The 10835-nt window shown below is 41.1% G+C and overlaps 1 protein-coding gene and 1 pseudogene across 2 annotated transcripts; one reads left to right on the plus strand and one right to left on the minus strand.

The window, feature by feature from the left end:
• Nucleotides 1-1200: 1200 nt before the first annotated feature.
• LOC103645132 (wall-associated receptor kinase 3) lies at nucleotides 1201-8337 on the minus strand. Of its 2 annotated transcripts, XM_020546600.2 has the most exons (5): nucleotides 4186-7994; nucleotides 3550-4098; nucleotides 2669-2821; nucleotides 2176-2600; nucleotides 1977-2071 (listed from the first exon to the last, which is right to left on the minus strand). In XM_020546600.2, exons 2-5 carry the CDS (start codon nucleotides 4061-4063, stop codon nucleotides 2003-2005), a joined length of 1161 nt encoding a protein of 386 aa, XP_020402189.1. In that variant the 5' UTR covers nucleotides 4064-4098; nucleotides 4186-7994; the 3' UTR covers nucleotides 1977-2002. The 2 variants fall into 2 exon arrangements, with proteins under 2 accessions (XP_020402187.1, XP_020402189.1); XM_020546598.2 differs by having other exon boundaries at nucleotides 1201-2600; nucleotides 4186-8337.
• A 78-nt stretch (nucleotides 8338-8415) lies between these two features.
• On the plus strand, nucleotides 8416-9501 carry LOC103641835 (uncharacterized; annotated as a pseudogene).
• The last annotated feature ends 1334 nt before the right edge of the window (nucleotides 9502-10835 follow it).

Consider the following 10835-nt stretch of genomic DNA (forward strand, 5'->3'; position numbering starts at 1 on the left):
CTCATATTGACAAGATGATTTTCTTTGATAGTTGATTTACCATAAACAGAATGGCTTGGTCGCCAGGGACGATCTTCGGAGTCTTCACCACCACTGTCCACATCATAGCTGTCACTGTCACCAGTATCTTCAGACAAACCTTCCAAAATCTCCTTGGTAATTTTTTCTGTGTTGGTCTTTGACATCGCTATGAGAAACCCCAAGTTTTTCTCTTCGTCGAGGCTCAACTTCATCTCAGCAGCAGTCTTCTTATCTTCAGACATCTTCGGAGACACTAAAAAACTATTTTCAAAGCCGAAGCTTCAAAACAAAAAGCTTGGTAAATCGTAGTGCACAAGAGCTAAAAATTGAGTGAGCGGGAGCAGTTGGCCAGAGAGCGTGTCAAATGAGTTTGCAGTATGGCCGTATTTATACGCCAAGTGCGTTGAAAATTGAAAGACCCCGCTTGTCAGTGAATGTTGCTATTCTAGCAAAGGGAAGGTGTTTTTTCGGACCTTCGGCGTAAAGCCTTCGTCCATGTCGCAATCTAAATTTATTATTTTAAACAAATTATTATTGCGAGGGGCTACTGTTGGGGACCTTCGGCATCCGAAGGTCCTCAAAAACAGGATTTAATAGTATTTCTGGAGTATAATGTGTGAACAGGTATCTTCGGACTCAAGTCGGCATCACAGTAGACCAGAATAATACGAAGGTTGGTGCAGCGCCGAAGGTGTAAGCAGGAAAGCTTCGGCGTGACAGCAGAAGGTGGAACCGACTTAAAGATGAAAAGGCTATTTAGACCTCGACAGATTACTATAGAATTATTATCAAGTGTAAAGGGCACGAATGTAATTTTGTGTGGGTTGTGTCCCGCGCCTATAAATAGGTGAACAGTACCCCCGTACTGGACACGCTGACTTGGCATTCGCTTTTTGCGTCACGCTTGTACTATCATCTCCTTCCAATTGAAGGTACACTTGTAATTCAACGATATTTCTGTTTATGCCTGATAATAATATATAATTGTTCATGTTGTCTTTTATATTCTTTACATTTCATCCTTCGTCATTGTTCAATGAATTTATGAAGGTACGTCCTTCATAACCTTCGTCCGTAAACCATTATATCCTAAGGGAAATAATGCTTCGGAGGACGAAGGACTTTAACGATTAACATTTTCTATGTTGCCTTGTTCTTAACTCATAGCACTTGAGAACAAGTCCCCAACAATAGCAATGTCATATATATTATATACATAAACCCACCATATATATGGCGTAGTTTTATGCGAAGGGAACAAAATATACCATAGTTCCTCTCTGAAAATAGATGGTTACTATAGATGTGTCCAACATCCAAGCAAATACTAAGGTTAGCGAACCATACTAGATGCTGCCGCAAGTTCTTGCTCCAAACTGTAGCACCCAGACATCATTGGAATTGTTAAATGTTCCTCATTATAAATTGGATTGATACGTTCATGTGGGTGCTGAGCTTCTGCGAATAACAAAGGTTCCATTTCTCCACCCTTTTCAATCAAAAGATGTGTTTTATTCTGTAGCCTCTTTGTTCTTAGACATTGCAATCTCATATCTACTTCTTTCATGCTTGGTCTATGCCCTCCTTTGGATCTTAAGCACGCTTCTATAAGTGAGGAGATATCATTAATCTCTTCTTGGTCTGCCTCTTCCACAACTTGAGAATCTATTATTTCCACGAGAGTCCCTTCCTGTATCCTTCAATGAAGTAATGAGATAAGTTTTGTTTGGCACCCAATTCATTGATAAAAATTGGTTTCTTTCTTGTCAAAAGTTCCACAAGTATCACTCCAAAACTATACACGTCACTCTTCTCAGTTAGAGAACCAGTATAATAATACTCTGGATCTAAATAACCGAATGTTCCTTGGACAATTGTCACCACATGTGTTTCATCAAGGGATAAAGATCTTGAAGCACCAAAATCTGAAACCTTTACAGTGAAGTTGTCGTCCAAGAGTATATTAGAAGACTTCACATCTCTATGGAAAATTGGTATTGCAGCAGCTGAGTGTAGATAAGCAAGTGCTCCTGATGCTTCCGTTGCAATCCTAATTCGATCATCCCATGACAACAAGCATTTTGTTGCAATATTTTCATGAAGAATGTCATACAGAGTGCCATTCGATATGAACTCATAGACTAGCAAGGGTACCTCATCTTCTAGGCAACAACCAAAAAGCTTCACCACATTGCGGTGAATGATTTGAGATAAAATAGCAACCTCATTGATGAACTGATCTATCTCTATTTGCTCCACTATTTTAGATTTTTTTATAGCCACGACACGCTGATCAGACAAAATCCCTTTGTAAACAGTGCCATGCCCACCATGACCTAGAACACGAGTAGCATCAAACTTGTTGGTTGCTTCCTCTAGTTCATCCAAAGTGAATATCTTTGTTTTGGTTGTAGCATTTTCATTCGATATTAGTTGCTCCAAGAGTAGACCTTGATTTTTCTTGAAGTACTCTCTTCGAATTCTCCTTTGGATGCCTTTTTTCCACTTACCGGTGAGTATAATTGCACCAAGTGCAAAACTTATGGATCCAAGACCACAAACAAGCCCAATTACAATCCCTACATCCATTAAATGAGACCATGAATATTTCGTGTCTTTTAATTTGTTGCATAAAGACACGACTCACCAAAAATTAGAATACGCTGCTTAGCTGACATGACACATTTTTTCTTTTTTGGATCATACTCTTTCCCATGAGGGCAACTTGTACAATTGAAACCGCCATCAACATTGTGGCATATTCCATTGCATTTATTTGGAATAAGGCACTCATCAATATCTGTAGCAATAAGATGGTTGTAAAGGTTGGTGGGGCAACAAGTAAAGCATGCATGCATTTATTGTCGTTTTGAAAAAAGTAATACAATGTGTGATCATGTAGAACCATTGGTGATACCATTAGTTGTCTGACCCTCTATTTATCGACAACAATAGTTATTGGATCCATTCATTCTATTTGTAAACAAAATCAGTCCTCCTTTATTATGCAATTAGTAAATAGTCAACAACCCTACAAATCTATATCTAAGTTACTCGCTTTTACCCAAAATATAGTATAAAGTAAATCCTTAATTTTATTACTATTTTATCACCTCTACCATTTTCTAAGATATCATAAATTAGCCTTCCACAAATATGCATCTTATTACCAATATGTGTTATTACATAGAATAAACTAAAACAATCCCTTAAATCTGAATATACATTATCTAAATATGTTTTATGGAAAAGATACTATAACTCCTAATACTCTTATAAATACCCATTCCTACTGCTATTGGTGTGCGTGCGTGTGTGCCTGTGTGTGCTCTAAATATGCATGCATCAACATAGATATATAGACATGCATGTATCTTGATCAGGATAGAGAATATAATGCGAATCATATAGTATGGCTAAAATCAAATTTTAGCATCATGTTTATTAATACCCTCACCAGATAGATTATTGTTAGAGAAACAAGAAACCTAGCGGAAATAAATTTACATAAAGAGAGAGGAATATAACCTGTACAGTTATTTTGAAGGTATGGGTTTCCTTGGAAGCCATTGGAACACTTGCAGCGGTACCCGTCACGTATATTCCCTCGCATGACATCTTTGCATATACTGTTGTCACTTACACACGCATATGTAGCATTATTTTGCATTGCTTTGTGACAAGTTATGTTTGCTATAACCCATTTTATTGTTGTATCCTCCTGAGAGAAATCATAATTACCATCCACAACGTCCTCATCGGTTGAATAGAAGTCGGTTGAATAGAAGCCGTTCTGGTTGTAACCGTCATAGTTAACGAGGACTACCCTCTCCATATTGTTGGAGCTTGTGTCATTCAGCATGTTTGTAACCATCAGAAGCCCATCATCAAGTGACAAATTGGTCACACGATACTGTGTGTACCCTCGATCAAGAATAAGAGTGTCGTTACTTGTGCAGTTGAGTCGTAGGTTATCATTTGCGGAACAGCCTTCTTCAATCCCAAAAGGAAATGGAACGTTTATGTTTCCACATAATCTCATACAGTTCCTATTGGGCGCCTCTGGGTTGTAATATGCTTCATATATGGTAGACAAAGAGAGGAGTTATGATTGATCCAAAGCATGGAAAAACGATCAAAAAGGAAGAGGAGAGAGGCACCAACCTATGCAGCCATCTTCAATATAGGGGTTGCCCTCTATTTGACCAGGGCAGAAGCAACTGTAGCCTCCTTGAGATACTGATGGTGATCAGGGAAAACATTCTCGGCGAAAATTTTTCGAGAAAACCGAAAATCACGTTTATCGGTGGGATCCGGTTTTTTATTTATCGGCCGAAATTTTCATCGATTTTGAATCCAGTTCGTCCAAACCTACAACTATGTATTTAGGCTACAAAGAAGAGGTCCAAAACGCTACCATCTACTTCTTTTAGCCATTATCTACAAATAATCTATATTTTTATGATTGAATTGAACTTTTTTTCTCTGAATTTTGTCCGAAATTATTTTGAGAAAAACGAAAAAAATCGAGAAATCCGAGAAACGCGTTTCTCGGTGAGGTCCGGTTTTTTTTGGTTACCGGTAAGTTAAACCCTGATGGTGATAGATCGTCGTCGCAGATGCTTTCACTACTGCATGCGTAGGTATCCTTGTTCTCTTGGGACTGGGCACTCGCGCAGCTTGGTTGGTCCGTGATTGCAATGTTAAGTAGCATGCCGTGAACATTGCTTGTATTCACCACCCAACTTGCGTAAACATCATCTGTAACGAAGTCATAGTTTTGCGAAAAGATAATCTTGACATTGGAGAGCGCTTCACCGAACTGTGGAATGGTACTATTGAGGCGACCTAGTTTGAGAGTGAAGCCTTGGCCGCCACGTATTGGAATGCTGCAGCAGCCTAACCCTTCACAGGCACCAGAACCAGTGTTTGCGCTCTCCATGATCTCTCTGTTATCTGTGCAAATACTCGTGCAAGAACCAATGATATCTGTCATATTATCACCGAACACGTAGACGTAGACACCACATCCAACAGTGTACAGATTATTATAATCTGGATAAAAACTGACACCCGTGGCAGTAGGGGCCTCCCAAGACTTGGTGTAGGTGTCCACGCCTGCGCTCATGGTGACGTTGTACCCAACAGCAGAAGCCATAACCCAATTGCCGCGGACATGTAGAGAAGTCACCCGGATCGAGCTGTTCCCCGACACGAAGAAGAGCCTGGGAGAAGGAGTTGTGCGATCGCAGCTGAGCTCGAAGCCTTGCCGGAAACAGCCCGGCCCTATCCCGAACGGGTAGGAAATTTGGACATTCCCGCACCAAGAGGGGCAGTGCGACAGGGAGGCGTTGGTAGGGATAGCAAGGAGCCCATCCCCGGTGCCGGCGGCAGCATGGACCTTGGCCGGCGCTCGCGCCAAGGCGGCCAAACACACAAGCACAACGCATGTGCGAACTAGCAGCACTGCAGTGGAGCACATCGCTGCAGGCCTTGTTTATGGAGACAGAAGATGGTGTGCTTTCCTGTGTGCTGTGTGTGTCTACATATACTAGCTGAATGCCCGTGCGTTGCAACGGGAATATATAATACCAATATACTACGATAACTTATATACAAAATATGTGTTATACCGTTATGAGAAAATGTTTCATAATCAATTTGTGATTCTGGCCATACATAAATTTTGTTATTTATAATCTATCTGTTTCACCACTACATTGCAACCATCAGTATAATGCAGACTTCGATACATGTCACAATTTACATGGTCTCATTATTGGAGAGCACGTTTCACACATACCGGAAGAAATTCCCTCGTACATCGTTAGTCATCGGACACGTACCACCATACGCTTTTGCTTAAACAAAAAGGTAGGTGTGTGCGTGTTTGCAAGACTAATGGTCAAATATCGTATAACCATAAAGTTAGAATACTATATTAATATATTAAATAAATTAATCCAATAGACATAGATTAACCCAATTAACATAGGATAAATAAATATCTAATTATAAAAGTATGAAATATGGTATAATCAATGTTGTTACTGCGTAGTAAATATTCATACAAGACTAACACAACTGGAACGGTTCAATTTGGAATTAAAATGGAGAAGTTACGAATTTCCAAAGTTTTATGTATTTGATATAGGATTAATTAGGAAATTAATTTTATTGTTGTTTTCATGACAAAACAGAGGTATTATATGATAAAAAATAATATTATAGAATTATAGAAATTGGAATGAACTCATTTGGATTTAATATGAAATTCCCATGAATTAAATGGGTTTTTACAATTATTTTTAAACTAAAAATCAATTTCTAAACTCTTTTTCCGTATTTTCTTTATTTCCTGAACTGCGTCCCAAATTTCAGAAAGATCAAGAGCCAAGCTGTAAATGTTTTTTTAGACTCAGTGAGCATACAGAGACGGGTTAAACACAAAAGACGTCTTAGTTGAAGTTGTACACAATTCAATATGAGTCACGTTGGCTAGAGGGTGGAAGGTTAAGCATTCTGCTCAATAGATCCAAGGTTTGATTCCTGAGCAGCCACAGTTTGATTTTTTTTCTGCGCGCCTTTTTAATAAGTAGTATAGATATAGACTGGTTTAATTAATTTATATGCTGAGAGACGCTAACAGCTAGCGCGCGCCAGAAGAAAACAAAAAACAATAAAAAAAAATCTCACTTGCAGTTGCGTCATGCGTGGGGCAAGCTAGCATTCTGCTAGCTAGTGGAAGGAGAAGGACGACCTGGTCTTGGAATCTCAGGGCAACAGTAGCATTCTGATGTTACGGTCGTCGCTGCGGCCAACAAGACTTGCCAAATCAGACGTATTCTCCTCCTGTTTTTTCTTCGATGCATGGAAACAACGAGTGGAGAGTGGAGACTAGAGAATTTATATCACGGGGAGACTGGAGAGACCACCGCCATGCATGCATGCTCAAAACTAGTGGAGCTTGACCGGTGTTAAGTCTTCTCACGAGTTATCATCCGAGATGTTTGCCAAAGCGAATTTTGAAGTGTGCTCGGTGTTTTTTTTTTCTTCTTGAAAGCGATATCTGAGAAAAGAATAGTATTTGACTATAACTGTGATCTCTCGATGCTTCCTAACTTAGATTCAGATAGCCTTTAATTCACTGAGGAGTTTGATAAAGCTAGTGTTCAGATCTCTCGTAAAATTTCTTATCCTTTGTCTTGATAGGCTCGTGATTGCCAATCCCGTCTAACCCGTCAATGTTCTTATACCAAGAAAAGACCAACTGAAGATATGTTAACTGATATTTGATTTTTTCCGAGGCCAGATTCAGGTAGCCTTTAATTCGCTGAGGAGTTTGATAAAGCTAGCGTTCAGATCTCTCGTAAAATTTCTTATCCTTTGTCTTGATAGGCTCGTGATTGCCAATCCCGTCTAACCCGTCTATGTTCTTAGACCAAAAACATATCAACTGAAGATATGGTAACTGATATTTGGCCTTGGAGAGACATAAAGAGCCATTTCAATCAAGTTTTCTACCGTCAATAAAGCAGATCGGAAAATATTTCTAGCTCATGAGTTGCACAGCCTACCCGTGCATCATTACGAAATGGCTCGAAAACAAACTCCGATTATTTTCCCTTTTGTAGTGAGTTGCGACCGTCCCAGGACAGCACAGCTGAAAACTAGATCAGAAAAACCTCGCAGTAACTGAAATAAACGACCGTTTGGCTAACACACACCCACCGTAGTATTAATAAACGGGGAGAGACTGAGAGAGAGGAGAGAGAGAGAGAGAGTGGAGGCGTTACCGTAGTGAGGATGACCTCGAGCTTGCGGTGCGGAGGCCATGGGCGGAGAAGAGAAAGGGGCTGGCGGCGAGACTCTGGCGTTGCAGGCGGAGGGCGGCGGCCATGCCGACAGTGTGTTCCGCACACCAGCGGTCGCTCCCTCCCTCGGACGTCGCTGCGCAGTCACCACGGCTCGTCGTTGCGGATCCAACGGTAGCCCAACCAAAGTCACGTGACAGACCAGTTTGGGCGGCCCATTCCAGCCCACAGCGGAGCGCCCAAAAACTGCGGCATCCGTTCATGCATGATGCATCTATGAGTACGCGTTTTGTACGTGAATCACTACATGGTATATGCACGTCTTTGCATCCAAACATCGAGCCATCGAGGGCTGTGTTTACCCGAGGTCAAATCTTTAATAACTTTTAACTATGTGTAGTAGTACTTGTTTGGAGTTTCTTGGTTTGGACAAATCTGATGACTTGTTTGGATCCATGAACTGAAATATCGTTATTTTCACTTAATTATTAGATTACCTTTTAATCCCGCCTAATTTATTAGAACCAAATAGTCTTTTTTTCCCATCCTATACATCTACTTGGATTCACATACCTAGTTACTATCTGATCTAAGATCATTATTTGTCGGAAAGTAACTAACCTACATCGTTATTAAGCTTTATCCTCATATAACCCCAGAAACAAATTTACTCTTTACTGGGCCGTGTCTGCTAGATAGTCTACTTCCTGCACGCGCTCACTAGCTATGCACCTCAAGTCTTCTGTGTCGTGTCGTGTGTGTCGGAGTGGCCAGCCGACAATCGTTACCGACCTGGCACAGGTTTTCTTCACGATGAAACGACGGCTGAACGAGCCGAAACAAATGAAACTTTAGGCAGTTCCCTCCCAGGCACCCGCCACACAACTCGCGCCCACGGCATCTGACCGGCGTCAAAACCCACCGGCCCAGCCCAATCCAACCCGTCTGCAGAAACCGTCGGCTCAGACGCGCCTTCCAGGTACGTCCAGTCGCAACCCTATAAAAAAAGGCAGAGCAGAGATCCCAGAGCAAACTCACACACCAACACATCCAAGGAACACGAACAACGAGAGGAACCAAAGATGAGTGTGGAGATCCTGGACGGGAGCACGGTGCGGAGCTTCGTGGAGGACGAGCGCGCCTTCAACTCCTCGGTGGACGGCCGCTTCGCCGCGCTGGACGCCGACCCGACGGCCTGCTCACCTACGCCGAGATGGCCGGGGAGCTCATGAGCCTGCGCGTGCTGGAGAGGCACTTCGGCGTGGACGAGGCCGCTGTGGCGCCGGAGGAGCTCGGGGCGCTCTACCACGGCCTGTTCGCGCGGTTCGACAGGGACGGCAGCGGCAAGGTGGACCGACACGAGTTCCGCGCGGAGATGAAGGAGGTGATGCTCGCCGTGGCCAACGGCCTCGGCTTCCTCCCCGTGCAGATGGTCGTCGAGGAAGGCAGCTTCCTCAAGGTCGTCGTCGACAGGGAGCTCGGCCAGCTCGCCAAAGCTGCGTAAATGAAGCTCACTCACGCGCGCGAAATACTACCAGTATATACACTATTCGAGAGAGAGCGAGGAAATTTCGAACATAAAATATATGGAGAATAAATTATACTATATAAAATTTCTTGTATCGGTGAGTAAATTGGAATATATTCATAGGGATCACATCTTTGTAGTTCGTATACAATGACTTTTGTATTCCTCAGCTATTCTATAGATTACAACAATTTATTTGCATAAGGGTAAAAATAGTTATTTTTTTTGTTAGGATAGTAGGTATGAAAAAATGAGACACAGAGTTTAGGGCTAGTTTGGAAACCCCATTTTTCCACGGGATTTTCATTTTATCAAGTAAAATTAGTTTATTTTTTCTTTTGAAAAAATAGAAATCATTTGAAAAAATGTAGTTCCCAAACTAGCCCTTAACGTGAAAAAAACTCCCTCAATGTGGAGGAGAAAAAAAACACGGGAAAACAGATTTATTATGTGATATATTATACAGGGTACAAGAGAGAATATTTATATAGACAAAAGAGATAGAGATTGTGTTGTATCTTCTTATCCAACAAATCTTCCCTTGACGCTAAATCTATAAAACTGTTTCCCCCAAACACCACTAGGGTGCTAAGCTCCACAAACATCTACCAAGTCAGGACAATACTTGAACTTGGTATTAGATAATGGCTTTGTAACTATGTTTGCATGATTTTCATCAGTATGTATCTTGTCCACTTTAATCCTGCCTTCAACAACAATATCACGAATGGATATCAATATGTTTGGTCTTGAATTGATACATGTAATTCTTGGTCAGACAAATAGCACTATGATTATCATAATAAACCTTAATGACATCTCGAGGAACACCATGTTCAGAAATAAGACTTTGCATCCAAATAGCTTCTTTAACCCCTTCAGTAGCTGAGACATATTCTGCTTCAGTAGTGGAAAGAGCAGTAACAGACTGAAGTGAAGCCCTCCAACTCACTGCAGAACCGCATAATGAAAATACATAGCCAGACATGGAGCGTCTTTTATCAAGATCACCAGCAAAGTCAGAACCAACAAATCCTTCAACATATCCCATAACACCAATTTACTTCATTGAATTCTTATCAAACAATAATCCAAAATGAGAAGTATCTTTCAAGTAGCGAAGAATCCACTTTACTGCATTCCAATGTTCTTTACCGGGATGGTGCATAAATGTGCTAACCACACTGACAGTATGAGCCAAATCGGGTCCTGTACAGATCATATCATACATGAGATTCCCAACAGCATTAGAATACATTATGTGAGATATGTGTTCTTTTCCATCTTTAGTAACAGGACATTGCCTCAATGACGATTTATAATGTGAAGCAAATGGTGTAGCAATAGATTTGCAATTATTGAGATTATACTTTTCAAAAACTTTCTCAATATAACTTTTCTGAGATAGAAAAAGGGTACCACCACAACGATCACGTTGAATTTCCATCCCAAGAATTTTCTTTGCTGGTCCA

This window comes from Zea mays, chromosome 1 (assembly GCF_902167145.1).
Source record: "Zea mays cultivar B73 chromosome 1, Zm-B73-REFERENCE-NAM-5.0, whole genome shotgun sequence".
NCBI classification, from domain to species: Eukaryota; Viridiplantae; Streptophyta; class Magnoliopsida; order Poales; family Poaceae; genus Zea; species Zea mays.